The sequence below is a fragment of the Lepisma saccharinum genome, chromosome 2, assembly GCF_977018435.1.
Source record: "Lepisma saccharinum chromosome 2, izLepSacc3.1, whole genome shotgun sequence".
Taxonomy (NCBI): Eukaryota; Metazoa; Arthropoda; class Insecta; order Zygentoma; family Lepismatidae; genus Lepisma; species Lepisma saccharinum.
In genome coordinates this window covers 148,407,713-148,434,225 of record NC_139230.1, presented here as the reverse complement: position 1 = coordinate 148,434,225, position 26,513 = coordinate 148,407,713, and the positions used below count along the sequence as shown (strand labels likewise).

At 38.0% G+C, this 26,513-nt stretch overlaps 1 protein-coding gene across 1 annotated transcript in view; it reads left to right on the top strand.

The window, feature by feature from the left end:
- Nucleotides 1-26,513, top strand: part of LOC145984141 (protein trapped in endoderm-1-like) — a 137,911-nt gene that overhangs the window by 51,233 nt on the left and 60,165 nt on the right. The window contains exon 2 of the mRNA XM_083117590.1: nucleotides 8,276-8,560. Within this exon, the coding sequence (XP_082973716.1) occupies nucleotides 8,428-8,560 (133 nt within the window). The 5' untranslated portion in view covers nucleotides 8,276-8,427. The remainder of the gene's footprint in view (nucleotides 1-8,275; nucleotides 8,561-26,513) is intronic.

Genomic DNA, 26,513 nt, shown 5'->3' with positions numbered 1-26,513 from the left:
AACATCAAGAACATATATCTTAAAAATGGCAGAAATGAGGTATTTCCTAGAGAAAATTACAATTTAGACATGTCCAAGAATGATTTCCTCAAATTATATGAGGCATTTTCTTCCTTCAAACGTGTCACTACTGGCAATACTGACATGTATTACACACCAGATGAATTCAAGGCACAGAGACCCATGTTTGTAATCAACACTTCAAAAAGGAAACAAGTTGTGGTGAATGACAGGACAAATATTAAAATTATCTGTGAATTCCATGAGGCATTACCTGATGACACCATATGTAGTGTTATTCTCATAGGAGAAAAATCATATGTTTATGATGTAAGAAATGAGAGAGTCACGGAGCAATTCTAGAAGATATTATGCTGTTGCACAACACACTTTGCTGTCAGGGAGGCCTATGCACTCTGCCAAGTTTGAAATCTTGATTATAGGCCATAAAATTATGTCTACAGCACTTCTGCTTGCAGCAAGAAAGCTTTATTACTTACCTAAATTTTATAATACATCTGCCCATGGCAAGAAAGCTGAAATACAGAAATATATTCTGTAAGTTACAGACTCGGGGCTTATATTATTGCGTCAAGACCAAACCTAAAATACAATTCAGTTTGCATGACAATATCCAAGAAGTCAATATAATTATTACTAGGAATTTCCTCAATATGATGGATAGCAAGTAATTTTCCCTGAAAGGGTGCACAGTGTAGATAAGAATTTTCTCTTTGAGTCCCATGATAAATGACATGTAATTCCCCTCTGAAAAAGCATAGTGCAGGTTATGCCAACAGATAAAATCTCCCAGGCATACAGAAAGAAGGCAATTACTCTTTGATGATGAATAATATGTTATTTCTCTCTGAAAAGACGCAGTGTAGATTATATCTGCTGGCATAAAAGAAATATAATTTTCCCGGGCAAGCAATAATTTATTGCTGGCCAAAACATAGGATTGATTAAAAGATTAGAAGAACATGCAAGCAATTAATTATGTTTGCTTGACCTCTATTCTGTTGTATTGATCAGGGAGTTTTGCCTCATAAAAATATAACAGCAGTTAATGTGATTTTATACCCAGACAACAGCTATTAACTAGGCTTGGGTGATCCCCAATATATATAATAATTTTGCTCTGTTGTATAACACTTTTTACCAGGTTTTCAGATCTGGGAGTTGTATATCAACTAGCAGTAATTATTCTCAAAATCTCACGTATGGAAATATTATTTTGCCACACATATTTCAATCTTACATATTTTATCAGGACTCGAACCCAGAGCCCCTTGTTTACAAAACAACAATATTAACATTTTGCCATCAGGGGAGGCTTTACATTTTATGAGGACTTAAACCCGAGCCTTTTGATTACAAGGCAATAAAAACTATGCACCACACTCTACTGGGTCTTAGAACCCAATAAATATCAATTCAAGATTCCTGGGATTTTGACAGAAAAACACACTATAAGCAATAAGATGATAAGAGAACTTAGCATAGTTTTAAGTATAAGCAAATCAATCTGAGGGGGCTCTTCCTTTCACAGAAAATTCCCGAGGGCATTTTTACAAAAATCTTGGATTAGGCAGGGTTCCACACTAGAGCAAAAAACTCATATGCTCATGTTGAGCTTGTTTTAAGTGTAAGCAAATCTGCTGGAGGGGGGCTCTTCCTTTCCTGGGTTTATTATAGCATCAACCCCACTACTCAGTTTCACTCATCATCCCTGGGAAAAGTGCCATTTTTACGATTATATTTCCTAACATTACTATATATTACTATGACGTTTATATTTACATTCAAAATACAATAAGTGGATTTGTAAATAAAAATATCTAAATTTTACAAACTGATTTCTTGTTAACAAGTGATATTTTTTGGCGCATTTTCAGAAGGGTGCACTTTTTAAATAATCCTTGAGGGATGATCGCGACTGGGGAGTAACATTCATCATGTCTACTCCATTCACGATGATATTCGATGGAAACTTACTTTCAAAAACTCTCTCGGTGTCATAGCTCAGCATATAAGAGATTAAATATATTTTCTTTGTATTCCACTGAAAGTATCGTGCATCATCACATGTTGCTGACTAAATCTGAAAAGTTTATCAGGATAATTCGATTGGAGAGTTGAACTTGACACCTACGAAATGTTCTATAATCCCCACCATTTGCCAATTTAAAATCCTCATTTTGTAAAGTATTACATGTATATTATGAATGAAGTCCGGATATTTATGTAATTATATATTTTATTCCAGAATATTTAGTCGCATAATATATCAAAATGTCGACGAGTTATTCTAACAGTAGCTACTTTTATTTTTGTATTATCTATTTCAACCGATTCGACACACTTGTAGTGATGTTATATAAAATTAAATATTTTGGATTTTTAAAATATAATTACGTATTTCTGTCATAATTTGTCTAATATATTTGTTAGAATGTTGTGAAGCATGTGGTGCAGAAATCACATGTTCCACAAGAGTTTGGCATAAGAACAAGGTAAAAATACATCGTCTGTATTTAAGAGAGGAAATAAATGCAATAAAACCGTCATAATTTTCCTTTCTTTTTTTTTCTGCCTAAAATTGAGTACTGAAACGACATTTCTTTGTTAGAAAATTTATGGATGTTTGTAAAAATATAACAGATTTTCATGGCTACTTTCTTGAATTCATTTGTTCTTTGTCGAATACAGTACACTAAGCTTTATCAAAACGTTTCTTGATATAAAATTCCCAGTGGGAAAATTGCAATAAATATTAAGTTTTGTGAAAGTTGGATATTCTTGTCATGTCATACATTTAGCTTAATATTCCACCATACTTTGTGACATTATATTTAATTTATCTCCTCAAGTCGTTTTTATTATGTTACGGCATTTGTCTGTGGTTACGGTAAAGGGGAGAACACAGATCAGTTTATGCTGCTACTCTATATTTCTGCCACAACTTAACTACAACGATAGAGTTCATGGTAACTGATTTGAGTTTACCTAGAAAGTAACACGTTAATCGTTGAAGAAATTAAATATAGAAAATCCATCATACAAAAAGAGTCAAGACCCAGTCGAGATCTGAACCTTTGACTGTCTTACTAAATACTTATTCAGTAAATACACTTTTAAAAGGTAATTAATAACGAAACTTAAGAAACAGGATACTGTTATTCATTTTCCTAGACATCCGAAGAGTGCTGGAAATTTAAACGGATTGCTAGATCTTGTAATAAGAACCAGAAACTGGCACCTCATTTTAAGGACGAAAACACTGAGCAGAAGCATCCTTAACAAGCAAAGGGAGGATTCTTTGAAAGTTACTAATTGTTCGTGTTGGAAACATTTGTTCCCATCTTCTGCGGTGATTCCAAAGAGTGAAGTGATTAGTTGATGTTCAGTTCAAGTCTCTGGTTCCTCCTCACCAGTGATTTATGACTTCTTGTCCTAAACCACAAGGCGCTACCTCGGTGTTGTTTCTTTAAATAAATGAACGTCAATTTATTTCCGAGTGTTGGGCTTCCAACTGTCACTTGCTTCCGAGGAAAACGGATCGAAAGCTACAGGTTGATCAAGAAGTTGTAGATTAGCATAGGGTGTCTGAAGTTGACGAGGCTTGTTAATGCGTCCACTGATGGTTTCCAGCTATGCTCTGAATTTCAAACGATTCTATCAAATATAACTAATTGTTGTTAATACTTCATGGCATGTACTCAGTACAAATTCAAAACTGTAACACAAAACTGTAACACTCAATTGAGCTGAAAGGAAATATATTTCCAATTGTTAATCTGTCTTGGCTGTGTATGTATGTGTGTGTCTCTGTGAAATGAATAAGATATGATGCTAGTGATGACTATAGTGGCACCAATAGCAAATCTTAATTCGTAAATTCCAATATGCACTACAGCTAAAGGGAAGCAAATTGCCCCACATTTTTTTATTCAGTAAGTTTACTGTTAATACCACTTGAATCCAAAATATATATTGCAAATTTCTTGTTACAAATATTAAACATTAAACTGGATCTTATAGCACAAGTAAAGTGTATTATCCTAGTCCGTTATAAAGAGTGGTCACTTTCCAAAACTATCGAGCAATTAAACACATTAAATTAGTTGTGATATTTGGTTATTCCTAAGTCCTTTCGTAATGATGGTAAAATTTACTACATGACTTTCCAGATATTGCATTCTGTAAACTTATAGAGAAGTCCTTAAAAGTTGGAGCAGGTTTGTTTTATGAAAGCCGTGTAGCCTGCTATTGAAAGACCTGTTCGCAAAATCTAGTAAGTCCGAGAAGATTTCACAGCTACTCGTACATGTACGTACAAGAGCATTGTGTATGTTTCTATGAAATGATTCTTTCCTACGAACTGATGAAGGAATAAAATAATTGAACGTCCAAGATTCACTAAGGATTGGAACCCGTTCTTTTGCAATGTGCTCAGCTAACCATTCCGTTATATCTTTAACTGATTTTCTTGTGTGAATAGAATGTAGTTCAGTTTACTTATGTTTAAAAATTTATTCGAGTCTTCCCGCTGGTAGCCATTTGAACATTTTTATATACAAAGAACAGCGACAATTGCTTGCAACTGGAGATTAAAAACAAAATTGTGGCAAAATATCTGGTCTTCCAAATTTATTTTCTTCGTGGATATATTGCAATTCGTGAACATTTTTGGTAATCAGTAGAGGAAAGTTGAGTTGGTGGTTCGTTATGGAACTAAAAACCTTGAAATATGTATGTTTTTTAATATTATTTTAAGATCATGAATTGAGGACTAAAAGCGGTAAACGTTGTAAGTGCCAAAAGCGAAAGTGTTGGGAAATCGCACATCAGCCCATAAGAACGTGCACACTAGTGACCTCTTTACACGCCCTTTGAACTACTTAAAGGGCTACCAGCCACATTTCACGCTTACCACATTATCAAGCATGGCACATTTCACCGTTTAACGTGGAAAACGGTGTTTGAATTATTGTGGCACTTACAGCGTTTACCAATTTTAGTCTTCAATTTATGTTATGCCATTAGACGAAATGTAAAAAATTTCTCATATAGCAACATCCAATTCTGTTAGTGGCAGCTTCTCGCGTTTTCCTAAGCGATGAAATACTGAAATACTGATAATAATGATGCAACAAGATATACGCTACTGTATATTGAAACAAATAACATTTTCATCTAGCATGACAAGCCATCGCGATAAGGCCACGACTATAAATACTGTATTTTGAAGTTTGGACTGAACTACTGTGTTAATGTAGTATTTGGATTTGCAATCTTTTCAGTTACACTAACCTAGAAGTTGGTAGACCTCTGCGTATCTTTTGGAATAAGAGGATGCTTTCGGATTATCCTGTCTTTCGGATTGGATAGATTTGAGTGTATAAAAAATTACAAACTTTGGCAAAGCCTAGAACGCAGGATTTCAGCAACGATAGGAAACTTTCGTATGTTGACCTCCAGAAAGAGGGACGGATTATCAGGGTTGGTATCTGTGGACTCACAACGAGTCCAGTTCAAAGGCAACCATTAATTAGGTGGGCCTACACCAGTTACAATGAGCATCATTCTTCCTCCGCTGCGTTGCCCTTTTATTTCTTTTTTCGGTGTCTATTTTCTGAACTTTTCAACAGTTAATTAGCGAAGGCTCTCTCCTTGCTCCAAGATAATATACGAGGAATATAATGCGATGTTCTTCGAAAGAAAGGCGGCGTGGTAAAGCCGCCCCAGTGGGACGATGCGAAGGGGGAGGATTAACAAGGGGCGTTGTGTCAGTCCATAGGGGCGGAGGCTGGGGACACTTTTCCTTAATCTAGTTCTACAAGCCGACACATATTTCGTGGTTTTCTGGGCGAGGTATCTTGTCTGCATGTCCTCCCGAGGGACAAGCAATGTATTTGCATGGTGATGGGCGCCTCGAACGTAAATTAACCATTCGTTTTAGAAATATGTTTCTTCTTTCGTCCAAGGATCCCAGAGAGGATAACTAATGTATAACTAGTACTAACATTCTTCTGCCGTTCAGATCAATTTTTAACATGATACTGAAACCACTCCAACAGTCTAATGGTTATCACTGTAGAATTCTGATCTGGGGAACACATTTCTGTAGTTCAGATTCCAATGTAAATCGTAGGTCTAGTCCAGATTTTTTTCCATTTGTGTTTGACATATATATTTTGTCAAGCTCAGAGTTGGATAAGTCATTCCCAACTTTGCCGTTACATTTCTTCCTAGAGTAAAGCGTTATCGTTACCGTTGCATTCCTTACACATATAACTGTTTACAAAATTATCAAATCTGCCGACCTCCGTGGCGGAGTGGTTAGCACAGCGCACTACGATGCCGGGGGTCCCGGGTTTTAATCCCGAATGGTCCTTGTGGGTGTCCCTTTATCAATTTTTTCATATCACCCACTCTTCTTGACCGTCGCGTTTTGCCATGTGGCAATAAAGCGATGCTAAATGACAAACATCAGGAAAAAAATCATGGTCCGTGTGAAATTCAAAATATTGAACCCGGTTCATAAACTTTCGGTCTGGTGTGGAGTGAATTGCATCGGATTTTGCTATTGAAAACTTTTTTTGAAATTATTCAACAAGCGGCGCTCATAGGAAGTATGCAAATTTAGAAAAGAAAACAAGAGATGTGATTTCGGAAGATTTCTAATTAAAGATAAAAAAGTGAAAGCGGAATCGATTCTAGAAAAGTGGGTGGGAGTTGCCATACACCAGATTGGAGCAGTCTTCTATTATTGGGATAGATGTGGGCTGAGATATCATTAATTTCAGTAATTTGATACAGTAAAAGTCATATAGCCTCTGAGTGATGCCTGCAAAAATTATGTTCTTCAAATGTGAGCTTTTGTCACATGTAATTCCAAAATCTCTGTGAGAGCATGCCACTATGACGTTAGTACCAGAGATGGAATAAGATGATTTTAGCAGGTTCTTTTCTGAGAGAGACGGTGAGAGAGGTGCACTTTTTTATTATTCAAATAATTGTAATACCTTTAATAATACCCTCAATGTGAGGTTCCATTTTAAACACCATGAAGAGAATGTGGTGATGTCATTTTGGAGAAGATGGAGATTCTTCTGAATAGTTTAGTCATACGCAACAAGAGGGAATTTACTAGAACGAAATGTTAGATGGGCGCCGTGTATGTTTTGCAACAAAACACCATCTCATGCTTTTGGCAAGGTCGTCAACAAATAAGATGATTGGTTGGTTGATTTGGTGTTTTAAGTTCACTTTATGCACAGTAAGGTTAATCGGGACTGGACCCATAGTTTACAGTGGGATACGTACCACTATTTGCCTCCACCGGGTATTGAACCCGGGACCCCTTGATTACAAGGCGACGACCGTACCACTGCGCCATCGGGGAGGCCAACAAATAAGATGAGGTGAATAAGAGTGGTCATACACTATACCCTTTGGAACTCCCGAGAGAACAGGAAGAAAGTTCGATAGAGTTCCAAGAAGAACGACACGTTGATGGCAATCGCTAAGGTAATCTTTGAGCAGAGTTTGAAATTTGCCATGCCGCTACTATCTAAGAACAACATTTTATGGTGGCACAACATCGAGTTACGTTTCACAGTGTGCTACGATGCCAGGAGCCCTGGGTTCGAAACTTGGCCTGAGCATGGGTGTTCTTTGTGAGTGACCCTTCATCAATTTCATCGTATCATCACTCATCCTTATCTTCGCCCTTAGCCAAAAGTGGCAGAAAAGCGAAGTAAAATAAGCCGAATCAATCAATCGAGCTGCGTCTTCACACAACCCATTCCTGTAGTCTGTGATGAGGTGAAATTTCTTGAGATGTAAACGTGCAACAGTCTGTGAATTTGCGGATTTGTGAAACACTCAGAAACGAATATGACATGCAATATTTTGCGACCCACCCCATCCAAATTTCTTGTCACTAAACGCCTACGTCTTGAAATTAAATACCTAACTATTACCCTACATTGCTCTCGCATATTGGAACATTATTTTTCGAATGTGGCCCTGCAAAACGTGTAATTTTACGTACAGGAATGCAACCTTAATAATGTGTTTAACTAAAAAATGTATATTGTGATTTCGTACTGGAATTTTCAGACAATCTTATGTATTCATTATTTCACCCATCTCAATTAATATAAACATATTTCTATGGAAATTGTATAAAGTTATTCTTGCGCAAATCTCAGTAATTATTATTAATTATTATTAACTTGAGTTCTTATCTATTCTATTCTTGCAGACAGGATCTTCCCAGCCAGTCATTATCTTCCTTGCCCTAGCATCTTAAAGACTTAGATAATACGCTGTATTATGAGGGAGTCTGTGGTCTCATGATCTCGTTGAACTGATGGGGTCACCCTTTCTATCTCTCACGGACGAAATCCAAGCAGCATGGCATCAGTTGAAGAGAGGAGCGATGTGTTCAACGGGACGATAAACATCACTGCCCCCATATTTTACCCCCGTGGGGCTACTATCTTCGCGTCCGTCTGTGCTGTGTTGTTCATTATAGTCGGAGTTGCAGGTAGGAAAAAGTTTCCTTGTTATTTGATTGTAGCTATTATAATTAAGCATGTGTGAGAGTGTATGGGTGTTCAAATTCAAATTCAAATTCAAATTTTCTTTATTAAAGGGTGAGGTTCAGCCTGTGGCTGTTCTCCCACCTAACCACCTAAGTCTTTGTAGCCCGCTCGGTATGTAATCGACTTTTGAACTCGCCATCGAAGTTCCCACGTTTGAGTTCTGGCGAGAGCGTGGGCGAGCTTCCCTTCATCAGTTTCACCTAATCATCACTCATCTCATCATCGCGATTAACCAAAATTGTCAGAAAAACGACGCAAAATAACAAAATACAAATAATAAGTAAGGGGTTGTAAAAATTCATTCCATTCTTGACATTGTTTTCCATCTTATACTCAGACAGGTTAATTGGGTCTGGAGCTACAGGTTAAAGTGTGAACCGAACCACTGATGATCGAACCCGGAAACCCTTGATTACAAGACAACTAAGTTACCATATGGGAGGCTCCCATCTAATTGTCAATTCATGTGAATGAATACATTTGTGAAGTTATTTCGATATTACTTGTTGATAGACCAAGCTAAAAGCGACTATTCAATTGTGAAATTCATTTTATGATTTTAACTACAGTTAAAACCAAGCAGAAGTTATTTGTCAGTCCCTACCCCGCGGATATAGCTAGACATCGGATAATGTCGATGGGCAGCCGTATGTGAGAATAATATCAAAGATGGACTCGTCAGCTTTAGAAAAACAATCAGCTGCTGTTTGGCACATGTTCCACATAAGAAACAATGCAGCCGCCTCGATGACCTTGAGCGTAGAGTGGTCACGTATGATCTTGCCAGAGAAGGTTCCGCGTTCAAGTTGATCTAATCAAATATGGCTAGACAATTTAAGATATGCAAGTTGGCATTGTCGCTAGAGAATTTAAAACTTCAAAAAAGAGAGGCTTGCATCTGGTACCCTGTTAGTACGTATGTGCTTGGATTAGGAGACAAGTTTTGAAGAAATCAGTGTGCTCCGGAATACACCATATCATGTTCTATTAGTCTTCACATGTACCCTAGTAATACTAGCCATGGTGTTCCAAACGTCAGCGTGCCTGAGTGCTGCGTGGAAGAACCGAGTTTGTTTGTCGGTGTGACAGATTTCAGACTCGAAGTTTTCCGTTGATTTTCCTGCATAATTGTCTCTGGGGATCACCCAGCCTCTGGAAGCATTCCTGGGCACTAAAGATGATGGGAACTTTATTCTGATCATACTACCTCCACTAATTATAGTGATTACATGTATAAACAAAGAAATAACACATAACACTGGGTGTTCTTTTTTTATCGAGGCGTATACAAAATCATTTGCTGAAAATGGAAAACACTTAAATGTGAGTGCAAACGATCCACACGTTTAATAAATCGATATGTTAATATTGGACAGTTCTTGAAAACAGTGGACAAAATTCGAAAAAAATAGTTCAATCTTCAGTATTATTTTCATTGTGATTTTTGCATTGCCATTATAACTGCCTTATTATTACCATTATTATCTCCTCGAAGCTTCACTGGCAACAATTGATGAAGTTCATTGGAGTTTCTGGCCTGTACCTTCTATGTGATTCTATGGCACGGTGTAAATCGCCGACGACAACTTTATTTATTTATTTTTCAAATTTAGAATACTTCATCGCCTCTATCTACATTTATCAGGAAAGGAAATGGTGAAGAAAAGTTTTGAACTTTATAGGTGTACTTCTTCCACACATTCATTTCACATTTGAAAACATTGCACATGCAGCACTTCAGAAATTTTTCAATAACTCTTAGGAATGTACATACATGTGGTATAAATTCATCCACAAAGGTTAGCATTTGAATATGCCATTTTCCGTTTGCACCTAACGATATTATTTAATGTAACATATTCATATAGAGTACTGCCAAAACCCAAACTGTATTTATGGTCATTCGTACTAGTTCTTTTGTTTTTACCATGGTAAATGTTCTTGAAATGTTCTCAAACAAAGAGATGATGGAAATTCATGGAGTACTTAATTTATTGTGTTCTGTATATATTTTGTTTTCGAATCCAAGTGAAGACCTAATTTAAAAAACACATCCTTGTGCCACCAGAAAGCAAGCAACCCTTGTATTTTTTTTACAACTGATTACATTTTCTTTATCTAATGATTTCTTAATTTATCTTCTGGAATTGTTTATTCATATTTTCTTCGATTGTAACTAACTTGATCGCAGAAACTTTTTCTGACGCTCTTGGCAAAATGTCCAATATTTTAATAAAAAACACAGTCAAAAGAGTGCTGTCCTGGTTTTAAATGCTTCCGTGCCTGCATTAGTAATCAGTCTCGCTATTATGCTTTCTTTCATCACGCAGTGAGATTTCACGACCAATTAGGCATGCAATGAAAGGAAGATTGATACTTTCCTTTTTTCCTCAGAGTGAAGTTGCATGAAACATGATTACAAGCAGGACATGTGCTTTATGTATAACATGATAAACTCGTTGTAAGAAGATGACTTGCTTAAAGTTTGTTCTGTGTCCACTATTGGAACAAATAGACTCACTGGAAGTGGATCTACAGTTTAAAGTGGGATCCAAACCACTAAAATCCACAATCACCATGGATCACCTACTGTAGTCCCTGGACTACATAGCCAACAAAATTCCTCATAATCACTATAGTATACAAGAAATTTCATTGCTCCTTTTTTGTAATGGGGTTCTTATTCTTAAGTTATCTCCATAAAACAAATTACTTTTTAGAAGATCTGAGGCAATGGTGTAAAAATAACTTTCTATGTGGAGGTCTGTACTCGGCATAGTTGTAACCATCACTTCACACCATTTCCTATTCAATAGTTTCTCATTATTCTGTTTTAACAGTTGGAAGAATTTTTAGAAACATTTCTGTGAATTTCTGTTTCGAGGTGAGATGAAAACCAGGTGTGCCGGGTATTCAATTCTATGAATGCAACATTCACTAGAATCTTATAAAACGTTTACTTGGATTAACTTGGGTCAACATTACATGGACTCTCGAGGCGGAGTGGTTAGTTAGCTCAGCGCTGCGAAGCCAGGGGATCTGTTTTCTTACTTTCGTTGTTTATTATTCGTTCAAACAGGGAAAGAACTACTTTTATGTTTAGCATCATCTTCAAGGTTCGGGAAATTTAAAAAATAAGTTTTACATCAACTTCCATCAAATTAATTATCATACAGGGTGGGGATTAGCTTGAGGGGGGGGTGCAAGGAGTCCACCCCAATAACATCCAGGTAAACTTTCATCTCCGCCAGGGATGATTTTATCCCCTTTCCCATAAATTATGGTCACCATTTGTAACAAATATTTCCCAAATGCAAACTTGTTCATGAAGCAAGAATCGTTTCGTACATAAAAAGAGTAATCGCTAACAACGCTTCCTGTAAATATTGCCAAATTCACGATATCCAGCACACGATCCAGAAATTCTCTACAATATTTTAAGTGTGTGTTATTGTTTGGTAAAAATAAAGCAAAATAAATTAATAAATTTGATGCAAGGAGTTTATAAAGAGGGAAAATATATACCATTGCAATTCTTCTCATTTCCTTATTCTCACATTAAATCCTTGCACGATCAGACGGAAGTAGAATTCTACTCGGTAATTCATATATATGGAAAGATTTTTAATTTGATTAATATGACTACAAAAATTTGTTGTATAAAGGATAAGTTACTAATACAGGTGCTGCAAATTGCTACAAAAATTTGTGAGATTGAAAAAAATCAGTACACAAGATCAGTAGAGTGAAACAGTGAACTCTCGGGGAAAATATTTGTGCGAAGTAATGTGTGATTTTCAATATTTTAAGTTTTGTTATAGTTGGCGTTGTTAATGATGATGATAATAATAACAATAATAATAATAATAATAATAATAATAATAATAATAATAACGCGTATTTTCCCAAAAAAGTGAATTTGATAGTATAAATGTATATTCCATGGTTCTACGAATAAAAAGCATCCCCTTCAGAATAGAAAGTTTTATTATCACACTGAACTATAGTTGAACAGAAATTAGTGGTCGAATAAGTAGGCATGGCTTTCCCAATGGTGTAGAGGTAACTTTGTCACCTTGTAATAAAGGAATCCCGGGCTTGATACTAGGGGGAGGCATGTAGTGGATCGGTTCGGATCCTATTTTAAACTCTAAATCCAGTCTTGATTGTCCTATCTGTGTCTAAAGTAGATTTAATGCAAAACTCAATAAAGTAGGCCATAGTTTATTTTCCACTTGGGTTAGCAGCACGGTATTTAAGTAATATACTTAGTTACATGAGCAGCAAGCTGTAACAATAGAGTTACAAGTCACTAGGTTAAAATTTCGAAGCATGAAAAGATTTTGTGATGTAAAAAACATGACAAAGGACGAGTGCAGCAGGACGTCAGTGGAATGCACAAATTCATCTGTTACGTAAGCGTCGTGGAACAAGTTTGGTAACACACAAGAAGAGTTGCATGCCGTGTGGTTGGAAACGAAGGGAGTAAAACAATGGGCTCCGTCCACGGAAAAAACTTGTTTACCTCCCGCTGCGAATACTTCAGTGAGAATGTTCCTGATCGCTCAAGATAGGCAGAGCCATTGAGGTGGACAGCAGGGTAGAATCAGCTGCAGCACAAAGAGATCCAAGATCTCAAGGCTGAAGGAATTAAATTAATTAACGCAGTTCGAAGGGCAGCTTTAACACAGAGGTTCAAAAAGGCCACTCTTTGATGGTGCAGCCTTCCATAAAAGAGACCTGACAGGTCCTGCCTGCTTGACCATGCATCGACGTCGTCAAAAGGAACCTCTCGTTTTTACTCTCTTTTTGGTGCAATAAAGCATTTCGTTAAAATACCTGAGAAGCAATAACCTCACTCTTGCATTAGAAAAGACGTCCACGCAAGGAATTCCAAATTTAGAAGTGTTGATTTTTTTCTTCCAATAACGAGTAACGAATCCTGATTGGATTGGAACAACATTTGTAACCAGAAGGTATCTTCCTCCAGGGGAAAGGTCAAACACTAATCACATTTCTCTTGAAATGAAGAAAAGTTCAGGTTATGCAGCAGCTATGTTATTTGCGTAACTATATAAATAAACTGAATTATTGCTAGATAACCAATAACAAATATTATACTATCGGGTTTAGGATTTACCTTATGACCAACAATTTTTATTCCATGAATAATCACGTTTGATAGTGTGGCATTTGAAGTTCCTTGAAAGCATCTTCCAATATCTACCAGATAAATTAATGAAATAAGTAATTCTCTCTTAGTTTTGCTGTCTAGTACTCATTCTGTAAACGTTCTTTTCAGGGATGTCGGAATCGGGGGGCTATCATCGAGGGAGCAAGATAGTATTTTTGCCCCCCCCCCCACCCCCGGTCGCGTGCTAAAAAAATATTTGCACATGTTGAATGAACGCGGACTCAAATCAAGATTTAGCTACCAGCTACCAGCAAGAAGGACGTATGTGACAGAAAAATCTACGTGCAGATAAGAATCACAGCCACGTCTCCGAAAATCAAGCGTAAGATGGGATTATCCCACTAGGAATTCGCAGCTTCGGTTTCAAGTTTTCAGTTTTCTACGAGGGTTTGTATGTACAGGTGCGGTCGGTGTGAAACAATAAACCCAGCGTACCCCTATGGGAAGGGAGGGGGACAGAGAACAGCTTAATTTTGAATCTATTCTTTTCCGTCTACATCTACATTGCATTGATGCAAGGACTCGGAACAGGGGAGGGGGGGTAGATGAAGCTTGAGCCTTCTAGCTTAAAAGTTCAAGATGGAAAAGAATTCGAGACGAATGCGAGAGGACGCGGAGGTCTAGTCGGTAGGGCGTCTGACTGTCACGCGGAGATCAGAGTTCAATTCCCGGGATGGATGATCTAAGGTCGGAATTTTTCCGGCCTTTTCCCAGCAAAAAGCGGCTCCGGGACCCACCCAGCCTCAAACGAATGGGTGCCTGAGAGCTACCTTGGGGGGTAAATGCGGCTGGAACTTTGTGCTGATCAAATCTCCTCCAAAATGCCCGAGATCGAGAATGTATGGGCCTTTCCCCCACATTTTGTAAATGTGTCTTCATGGAACGGTGCTATATGCTATGCACGGGTAAAAAAAAGAAATCACAAGTGAACATAAGAATAAATGGTGTTACCTCTCTCTAAGGTCTAAAAACTAAGCCGTCAGCTCTGAACATGACGTTTAAAACAAACAGTAAACTTTTATTAAATCTAAATGGCCAAGAAACAAATGTTCCTTTCTTGGTTGTTCCGCCTTTACCCACAAATGACTTCGTTATTGCCTGATGTAAAGAAACCACAGAGGAGGTGCACTCCCCTAAAACGAGACTACATCTATTTAAACTTATCTTGGTTTTCAAGAATATTTTGAAAAATATTTTTGCACTAGATTTGTGAACGTGCACTCAAGTTTCCATTAACAGCAAGAAGCACGTGACATCGCAGTCAGTTCTCTGCAAATCAAGTATTCCCGTAGGGATTCCCCACTTCTGTTTCCAGTTTTGCTTTGAAGCTCGCAGTGCATCGGGGTAAAGGGACAGAGGACAGCTTAACTTTAAATTTTCCAGTGCACTTTCCGAACACGAGGTTTCTTTAAGGACCTCTTGCTGTCAAAAAGGTCATCGACCATAGAAAACGTGCACCTTGCAAGTTCTTGGAAATTCAAGTCTACGCTAATCTCCCCTTCCCTTTCCAAATTTAGACTTGGTCAGACGACACAGTTATTGTTCAGAGTAGAACAACTGCAGAAGGCGTGTTACGGCATTTACTCTGGAAATTGTAGTGACGAGTTTGGATTGTTTTCCGCACCAAGCGATATAACTGTGCATATACGTGTAAATCTATTGAGGAAAAAGGAACCGATTGCAAGATCGCGTCGGAAGATCACTGCACTGCACTTAGTCGCCTGATATAGAATCAAATGACTGGTAAGATTTACTTCTCTCCTTACGTTTGTTTACTAATTTATATTTTCTGTGTGAAACGGCAGAAAAAGACGAGACTAGAGACAGAGAAGTATCGTCTCGATATACCATCTGCCTTTTCGGGTTTTGACGCTGCAAACTTTGAAGTGTATGAACCACCTCCTCTCGTGGGAAGGGAGGATCATTTATTTCTTGGACATTTTTATTAAAAGTTTACTGTCTGTTTTAAACGTCATGTTCAGGACTGATGACTAAGTTTTAGACCTCAGAGATAGGCAACACCATTTATTCTTATGTTAGCAGGTGATTTATTTTTACGTTGGGAGTAGTAATTGCTTAGATTTAGGTGGCATGATCGATATTTTAGACCCATATTTGATACCTCGGCCATGTCCAACCATGCACTACATTTGAAAGTCTTCGTTGGAGCACTTTAGCCTAGCAAATGCTCTAAAATTACCGAGAGTTTCATTTTTTAATCTCAATCTCTGAATAGCAGTCTGAGATTTGCAAATATCAGTAAAAGGTGAAAGAATCATTATTTTTTCGTCATCTTGCGCCATTTTTTTACGCCTTTTTAGAAGCAGAAATGTTTTATATTTTAAATTTTTAAAAATATAGCGCCTACAAAAAAAATATACCATATTGCCTCAATTTCATCGACTGCCTTCGCGATTAGCCAAAAATGGCAGAAAAGTGAAGTAAAATAAATTAAATCTATTATTTCTTTCTAACTCTTTCATTCATGTACTTCTTCTTTAGTATGCGACGTTTTTGTTAAAACTATTCTACGATTTATAAAATGATGAAAAGGTTAATACGTTTGCAAGTGTATTTCATCCCCTTTTAAAAATAGCACGTTTTCAGTTACGTTAGTAATCATTAAAGTAATTCCTCAATACCATCATGTAAGGACCTGCCCGATGGCGTAGTGGTAACGTCGTTGCCTTGTAATCAAGGGGTCCCGGGTTCGATACCCGGTGGAGACACATGGCACAGTGGTTCCGATCCCACTTTAAACTGTAGGTCCAGTCCCGATTAGCCTTCCTGTGCATAAATTGGACTTAAAACAACAAATCAAATTAATCAATCAATTCCATCATGCCTAACTGCATGCGAAGATCGAGTACCAGGCAGGGATGGAAATTTTCTGTAATTATCGTAAGATATATTTCAGTTTTCTTGCATTAAACACAGTTTATGGAATTATAAGTAATAAAATAATCCGTAATATAGGCCTCTCGGCATATATATATATGGGGGAAGAGATTGTAAAATCTGACCTCCCCGATGGCGTAGTGGTAACGTCGTCGCCTTCTAATCACGGGGTCCCGGGTTCGATACCCGGTTGAGACACATGGCACAGTGGTTCGGATCCCACTTTAAATTGTAGGTCCAGTCCAGATTAGCCTTCCTGTGCATAAAGTGGACTTAAAACAACAAATCAATCAAATCAGATTGTAAAATCTTGTTAACGGATCAGAAAACCTGACCCCCCCTCCCCCCACTCCAAAATAAGTTCCGACGTCCCCTTTTAATCAAGGTACCTGGTGGAGGTACCGTGGTTCATATTCCACTTCAAACTGTAAGTCCAGTCTCGATTAACCTATCTGAGCGTAAAATTGACTTAAACTTTGATTATACACAGAGAGAGAGAGAGAGAGAGCCGTGTTTGGTAACACTTGACACTTGAATCTTTCCCCTTCACTCGCTGTATGAATGTGTGTTTATAAGCCCTGGCTGCAGTTTTTTATTATTTTGGGTTGTATACATAGTACATCATCTATTGCAACAAGTTTAACTTTTCTTGAAAGAGAAATACGCAAAGTGAATAAGATGAACCCTTTAAATTACGTTTTTTTTGGGGGGGGATTATAGATTATTCTAATTCTCTTGTGATTTAACTTATGTAACAAGCATGCTGCAAGAAGTAACCAATCATACTGACACCTGCCCTCTCCTCCGTGGGCACCTATTACTCTTGGTTCACGTGATTGGAGGTCATACAGTACACACACAACAGACTCTGCCAGAAAATTAGACAAAGTAAATATTTGTTATTATGTAGTCAGCTTATGCATATCCACGTTCCTCTGTTTAATGTGACGAAGGTTAAGATATAGCATTACTTTGTATACCATTTCACATGCATGACTTAACTTTTCTTTATATGTTGTGAATATATGCACGTATTTCAAAATTACAGCAATTCTGGCACAACGTTGCTTGTGATCAAGCAGAACATGGTAGTTCGCTCAATTGGGTTGTTTGTTCCTTTTAGGGGACTGTACTAAGAGACTTAGCAGTCTGTTTTTCTCTTGATAAATGAGGTCTTAGTCTCATCTAGACTGTAAATAACTTTGTCTCGAAGTGAGTTCTGTGAAAGTGAGCCTCACCGATAGCATAATGGTAAAATTGTCTCCTTGCAATCCAGGGAGACAGGATTAGATCCGCGGTGGAGTCACATAGGTTTGGGATCCCACTTTGAACTGCAGGAAAGTCTCGATTCTTGTCTCCATCTAGTCTCGATATAATACTACAAAAACTAAAGAAAAGGACCCCCCCCCCCACTTTTACTCTTGTACAAAATCATGCTAGGATCAGACACCATTCTTGATAAACATTTAAGAAAATAAGCAAGGATTTTAGATGCTCAAACTTCATATATCCACGCTTAGAATTCGAGCATGGTACGTACGATTTGCTTTGACATAATTATGCTAGTATTTTATTCTCGCAGCGTATTCGAAACCTCAACTCTCTCGCCACAGTAATATTCCTGTAGGAACTAAATATTTCCTCAAATCGTATGCCATATCTCTATGACTGAAACTTAATCCAATATGGAAAAAGTGACACTAGAGTAAATTTAACCTTGGAAGTCTTACTTTTCGTCCATTCCAAAGATTCCAACGTAGAGACATATGATTCCCCTCTTACCCTTCCATAATAATTCTGATGCATGTGATATAAATAGTATCATATGGCATTCCTGGAGCGTGGTATTTTCATCCTTTACATTCCTCCTAAGAGGCTTGGTGTTTCACATTAATACGATTTTAATATTTCTTATTTTTTCTTCAAGACATACCATAAAAATGAATGAGTGTCTCATAAGCAAAAGAAGCGAAACATCGGTGGCTTCCATATTTTTTCTTCTAATATATTTGGTTTACAGTCACCGAGGTAACAAATTAACAAAAATAAGTTTGTCACAGGTTTTTAAGTCTACTTGTACGCTTAGATAGACTGAGCATAAAGCTTAAAATTGATTCTGAACCAAGGCACTCTGTTATAATTAGAAATCGAACCCGGGAGCCCTTGATAAAAAGACTAGAGTTAACCAATGCTCTATCGCAAAAACTTAATTATAACAATCTTAAAGTGCTATACCAGTACCAAGTACGTAAGCCCATGTGGTATTAGCTCCAACCTGCTTCAAAGAAAGAATACATACATATGCATTCTCAGAAATCACTCCAACTCTCAATGCTCTAAAATACTGAAAACCGCTGATAAAGGTCAGATTTTTAACGCAATTATTAAATCTGACACCTGACAGAAGTTTTCTGTGGTTTTCCTCGATAACTTCAAGCTAATACTCTTACAGAACTGGCTGACTCGGTGACCGAGCGCTTTGAGAAGTCGACTCATCATCTCGCCACGAACGTTCCAGGTTCGAGTCCTCGACTTGGCATGGGTGTTAGTTTGTGAGTGCCTCTTTGTCAATTTCATCTAATCATCATTCATTCTCACCATCGCGATTAGTTAAAATTGGCAGAAAAGCGACATAAATTAAGACAAATGAAAAATTATTATACTGTCAAGACCATTGATGCATCTTTCTACTTTCTTTCTCTGGCCATCCCTCTCACCTCTCGGGTTTGATACCCGGTGAAGGCACACAGTGGTTAGAATCCCACTTTAAACTGTAGGACCAGCCCCGATTAGCCTATCTGTGCATAAAAGTGGACGAAAGAATGAAATCAAATCAACCTCTCACCTCCCAGTTGCGATTAATGGTACAAGCGACGTTAATTAAATCGAGCAGAAAATCAATCAACCAAACATTAGATTTGATTCAACTGATTTCAGCTTCTTTGAATGGTTTCATTCAATATTCTTGTAGGTAAAGTAGAAATTGAGGAGGTGTATGAGAACGATTCAATGGGGATTGAAGGATACGATTGCAATAGCTGCGAGAAGAGTCAATAAGAGTTCACTTATCCATGAGAAAGGCTTCAGTGGCCACTAATATTTTGGTTATGTTATGTTCGAGTTTATAAAATTTAATTTATTTAATTAACCAAAGAATCAATATTTTTCCACAACATGTATCCATACTTCTCGTTCAACGTTGATCTGTAGTGCACACTTGGATGGACTAACGATTTTTTTTTTCTACTGAGGAGGAGGTTCTTTACCATCATCAATGGTCGACTTTTGATCTCGCCACCAAAGTTCTCAGTTTTGAGTCCCAGCTTAGGCATGGGTGTTCACTGTGAGTTCTTCTTCATCAATTCCATCTTATCATCACTCATCGTCCCGATTAGCTAAAAGTGTCGAAATCGACGCTAAATGATAAAAATACAATTATATTTTTAGGGCAGATGAGCCAATTTCTAAATTATCAACCGCAACCGAAGATATTTATTAGTTTTCGACATCTCTCGTAGGGGGGTCGCATAATTTTAGATTATATAATAATATCAGATTCATTGATTGAATTGGTGTTTTCAGTCCATTTTATGCACTGTAAGGCTAATCGGGACTGGACCTACCCGGGATCCCTTGATTACAAGGCGACGACGCTACCACTGCGCCATCGGGGAGGCCCCATAATTTTAGACATAGAGTCGAAGGCAATCACAATTTACTCTAATATTAACGGAACATGTATTGTTATTTTCGAACCCATGAAAACTTCACTGAAACTTGGTGAAGTTCCACTGAGTTACTCTGTAATGTCTGCACCTGTTATCTAACATCCGGCAGAATTTTTTTGAAAAAGAGAAGCCTACGTGGAAACATGTTGACCTTGGTTTGGCTTTTACTGTAGGAAGTGAACTTGTTCTCTTTCTTTCCACGGTATTTTGACTTGTAAATCAGCATTCCTGCTAATTCAAAAGGGGCGAGTCAGCTGCTAGTAATATCCCTATGCATTTCCATGCACGGGTAAAGACGTTTCATCAAGTATACAAGGTTCAATCCACTTGTTCATTCAGCAGGAGTTATGCAAAACAGGGAAACGTCTGCATGTTAAATGCAAGCACATAAAAGTTGTGGGACACGAACCGCTAGTCACATGCCCGTAGGGTCTACTAAAGAGTGGTTGGTCCACAATATTAAAGCAAGACAACGCTAATATATTAATTGTATAGTAATTCGTTTGACAGAAGTCGCTTTCCTATTCTGAATACTGAAGTGGTAGGCACCTGAAATTCTTGAATGTTGATGTAAGGAAGATTTCTTACTTTTGTTTTCTACAACCCTGTTTTACTCATTGCCCCGAAGCCTTGGTCAGAGCAGCTGAGGTGAAAACTGAAATAACAAAATCGTTGTGTTGTTTCAACTTTACTATCAGTATTCTTGCCACAACACTCATTTCGAAAAGTGATGAAGGGGGGATAGGCTGGCCTCTGTGGCGTAGTGCTAAGTAAAACATGCTTCAAAGCCGGGGAGCCTAGGTTCGAATCCTGGGTGAGGCATGTATGTGTAATTTTGTTTACCCATAATGTATTTTATCAGTTCGTCGTTCATCTTAATCGTCGCGATTAACTCACAAAGTTGGAAAAGAGACGTAAAATAACCAAAATAGAAGAGTGTGGATGTGCTTACGTGTGCAAATACATGCAACACCATGTTACAAATCATATTGCACAAATATGTTACCCATTTATTCGCTTAGACGATATGACGACAGCGGTATTCGGAAGTTGAAATATTTGTTTATGTTATATTACAATGTATATATATTAAATTCGGTAGTTCATTGGCAAAGTGTGTGTGTGTGTTTTAGAATTTTTCTGTGATGGGAATTCCAATAACTTCTTTGAAACATCGAGATATTACATAATTATGTATAGTGCCCCTCCCCAAGAGCCGAAAATTTAAAACCAAAAAGCGGAATGTGGTAAGCAGGAGGATGGGAATATTTCACTCATCCCCTGTAAATGCCTCGCATTTACATTTTTAATACTTTATTCTGATATCTAAGGGGCATCATTTGGTAATTTCCAATTGAAAGGGTTCTTACTCCCCCCCCCCAGTTTTTACACATACGCGCGCTTCCAGCAAGTGCAAGTCAAGAGTTGGTTGATTGGTTGATTTGCACAGTAAGGCTAATCGGGACTGGACCTACAGTTTAAAGTGGGATCCGAACCACTTGTACCTCCAACGGGTATCGAACCCAGGACCCCGCAAGTCTAGAGTGTCTTACTGTGTTACTTTACAGAAACAATCAACTGTTTAACTATTCACTATATCCAACTATATATACTATATATATATTAACTATTTCCAACCTAGATCATTCATAATCGAGTCATTTTCGTTGTCCCTGGTAATAATTAACTATTTAGAGTTCTCCAAATAATATTCTAGTCGCATTTCGTTTAATAGCTAATAGATAATCATTTAGTCTATCTAGTTCTAGATGACGTTGATGAACAACTACATTCATTTGAGCGGCCGCTCCCAATCCGCGTATTGCGGGGGCCCCGAAGCTTACCCCTCTCCCCTCCATGTTCTCTATTTACTCTGGAAATTTTGTATAATTTGAACATATCTAAGAGAAAGTGCACTAAGTATGAATGATACCGAAGGGTGCGTCGAAACAGCTCTTTCAGGCCAAATCCTTCCAAGCGGTTTATCGCTGACAGATGCTTCACCAGAGTATCAATTCTCATCGTCGATTTATAGTTGTTTTTCAAAACTCCGCTAGTACTTCTTCCTAGTACATCCCAATCGACTTCATGATACTGGATCAATACCTATAATTTGGAGCTTCATCTGCGGTAGTATAATCTGCGATCGCTCTGGACCTCTGATCAACGCCAGGTCAACAGTTTTCAAATTCCCCTCTCCTTTCGAGAAACGCAATTATATTCCTACATTTTAAAAAAATTCATACGCTTAGAATTCTTTCTAGAACTTCCACGTGAATCTTCATGTTGTTTGCTTTCGTTGTTGTCTACTTATTCTCAATAGTTTCGTGGATACATAAGTCTATTGAACTATTCATAATAACTAACCAACCAACAGCGAAAGCAAATCACGTGAAGATTCACGTAAATACTCTTGAAGGAATTCTAAGCACACGCAAATTTTCAGATTTTTAAATTTCAGCTTTTTTTTCGATTTTTTTTCGGTTTGGAAGCAAAGTAACGGTAACACTAATGATAACGTGTTATTTTTGGAAGCAAAGTAACAGCAATGTAACGCGTTACATGTGTGAGTACTTCACCCAACACTGAAAACAGAGACAAATCGAGAGAAACCTGCAAAAGTCTTTACATTCTTGTTCTTCGGTGTTTTCTTCCACTTCCCCCTGTTTTTAGTGAAAAAGAAGGAACAAAACACTTGAGAAATCCCAGAAGAGAGGTAGAAACGTCAGAACGGAAGCTTTCGTCTGAGAAGGAGGAAGAAACAATAGACAGAAGACAGAAACCAAGACGTCCCAAAGGACGTCTTCTCTCGGGATGCTATTCACGATACCCACATTCCCTGCTGGTAAATCTGAGTTTTGGCTTCCTCCCTCTTGGAAAACAAAATAAAAATACGTAAAATGAAGCTGTTATCTAAGAACAGCGTGTTTGCTGTGGAGGTATTCCGTTTTTCTTCGACTGATCTGTTAAGTTACACAGACAAAGTATATTGTATTTTGATTTTCGTCATTTTTATATGAGTAAGAGAAAATAGATGAACGTTTGGGGGGGGGCACAATCCGAAGCTAGGATCCATAATCGCTGGATATCAGTATCCGGCTTTGTCATGTAGTGACAAACTAACGGGCTATGAAGCCAGAAGCGCCAGATTCGAAGTCTGTGTATCATCTTGTGATTAACTAAACAAATAGGAAAGCCACCTGATACTGCTCTGAAAGTTAATATCTACATACATTATTATATCATTTACAATATTCAATATATTTGTTGTTTTTTTCTCGTTTCTCAGTCCCGATTAGTCTATCTGCTCATAAAGTGGACTTACATCAACAATTCAATCAATCAATCACTTATATCTAGTTTTCATTTTCCGGAATATGGGTGGAAGGCTGAAGACACCTATACATCAACCTCCTGTTCACGTAGTACACCCTGGACTGCATTTGGCAGACTAGCGAGGCTCTGGTGACTGGGCTCATAGGCAGTATAAACCTATGTGAGGCTTGCGTCGTGTCGTCCATATACGTTTGTGATTGTCCATTCATCCATTTCATCTTATCCGTTCATCCTCATCTTCACGACTAGCCAACAGTGGCACAAAAGCGAAGTAAAATGATGAAATCAATTTTTCCCTAAATTGTAATGATCATTAATATTAGTGGTGTTATCGTGGTGGATAAAAATAATTTATGTTTCTACATAATCTTTTATAAAGAATTTTCAACACAGTACCGAACAAATTTGGCTATTGTTATTATCTCTAATTTGGTTTTTCTATGAATTGGGTTAAACGGAGATAATTCCTATAAATAAGATTAAACTGGTCCAATGTGTTCTGCTTCGCAACAAATTAGAGCAATATCAAATAAAACAAGGGATTCTCCTTCTTACACAAAACAGGTTGCAGATAAAAGTAATCCTGTATCTGTTGCGAACAACCACGAGGATTTCCTGTAAGAGCTTCAGCAAAATATGCTCTTAGAATCACAGTCCTGCTGGCAAGAAAAGTACGGGGTGCTGTCGCGAAAGAAACTGGTAGGAAGGTCAGAAAGTTTCCCTCCATCCAACTCTCAATCCTCAGCCTCCCCGATTCAAAAAGTAGAGCTCGGGGAAGGCTTTTCAGCCACAAAGCCTTTTGTATCAGTCGCACCAGGCTCTGCAGAAAAGGGAAGGAGGGGTCTGAAAGAAAGGCAAAGCAACAGAATGGATGCCGGGAAGAAAAGATCGTTGAAGAAGTTGAAAGTTTTTAGAGGAGGAGAGGCCATCTGCTTCTCGTAGCTTAAACCAGACACGTTGATGTGACTTGACGTGTGAGAATATGACCCCGGGATACAGCAGGAATGCCTACCGGTGTTCAGACACTGCAAGTTTTCCATCCCCCTCTCTTTCCGATCCATCAACCATCGTTTCACTCCCTTCTCAGCTTCTGGTAACTTCGTCAAGACAAGATGGTCGCAACCAACTGCAATTATTCTCAAGTTTTATGGAGAGTTTTTGTCTGGGGAAGGAAACCGGACTACATTCTACCTTCCCTCGTTGCCACGCGTTTCTAGATGAAGTGTGCACCAGTGCACGAGCAAGCAGGCACGTGTGATGAGCAAATGCAGCTTCTGGACATAATACAGTTTTTACTGGTTTTATGCTTACTTAAATGCTATTTTAAAAATTCAAATCTTGAATTGGGATTTTCCACAACGTCGAGCACAAATGAATGGTTGCCCATATTAATAATGAAGGATCATCATTAATCCACTTTATGCTCAGAATGGCTAATCGGGAGTGACCGCACAATGCAAAGTAGGATCCGAACTATTGTGAAATGTGTCTCCACCGGGAATCGAACCTCCTTGATTACAAGACGACTGTATTACCACTGAGCCATCGGGGAGGCAACAATTAATGACTGAATTTGACTTTGTAAATGCACGGGATAACAGGGGAAAACCCTTATCAACCTGTAAGAATACAGTTTCCAGAGCGTACCACGTGGAAGATTGGTTAGGTTGCCACGTGAGCAGGATACGAAATCCCAGGGGAGAGGAGCAGTGGGGGGATTTCCTCCCACCAACATTCGTGTCCTAAAATCCCCCCCAACAAACTTTTCCGGGGGGGAAGAGTTTTTGTTTTAACAATAAAAACGAACAGTTTTGAAGAAGAATATGCTTTAATGGAACAATGTTGAAAACACACATAAAGAACGAAGCAATCCTCAGAGCACAGAAATTAGTCCGACTTGTTATTTCTAAATTTCTCATCGCCTTTCGTCACCTACTGCAAAGTATATAAACATATAAATAAAACACGTAATAGCATTTATATGTGAATTTTATGTATGAAACTATTATCTTCTTGATGTCGCTTAACTTTTGCCCCTCTCCCCTAGTCACTGTTCATAGCATTAGTAGTATATTAAAATCTTCAGTTTGCAATCGAATTTAGGACAATGGAGAGCCCGTATAATATATTATATAAATTTATAATATAATTTAATTATTTAATAATTGACATATATTTATTGACATATATATATGTGTGTGTGAACATATAGTTTGTGTGGTGTGTGTGTGTGTGTGTGTGTGTGTGTGCCTGTCTGTCTGTCTGCTCCTTCCCCCACCCCCACCAATCTGCAGTGATTTCGCACCCTGTACGTTAGTGCATTCCAGCAAGTCACTCTTTACACCTCCATATCAACAATAGCTGGGCATGCTATGTGCTTGACAGTGATTTCATTTGCTTCTCATACCAACCAGAAAGCAAAGCGTTTCCATGAAGTTAAATGTGTATGAACTGGGTGAAAAAACAGACACGATGAAACAGCCATATCTCATCCAGGACTCAGCGGAGAGACCGTGGATTATACACTCAACCCACCCAGACACCAAGGCAGATCTCGGGTACTTCTAGAGCAATTGCGACGATGAGGATGAACGATGAATTGGTTAAATAGACGAGTTTGATTTTGATTTTGATTTGATTTAGTTTATTTTACTTCGCGTTTTGTGCTTCTTGGCTAATTTGCGAAGATGGGGATGAGTGATGAAATGATGAAATTGATGAATGGACATTTACAGACAA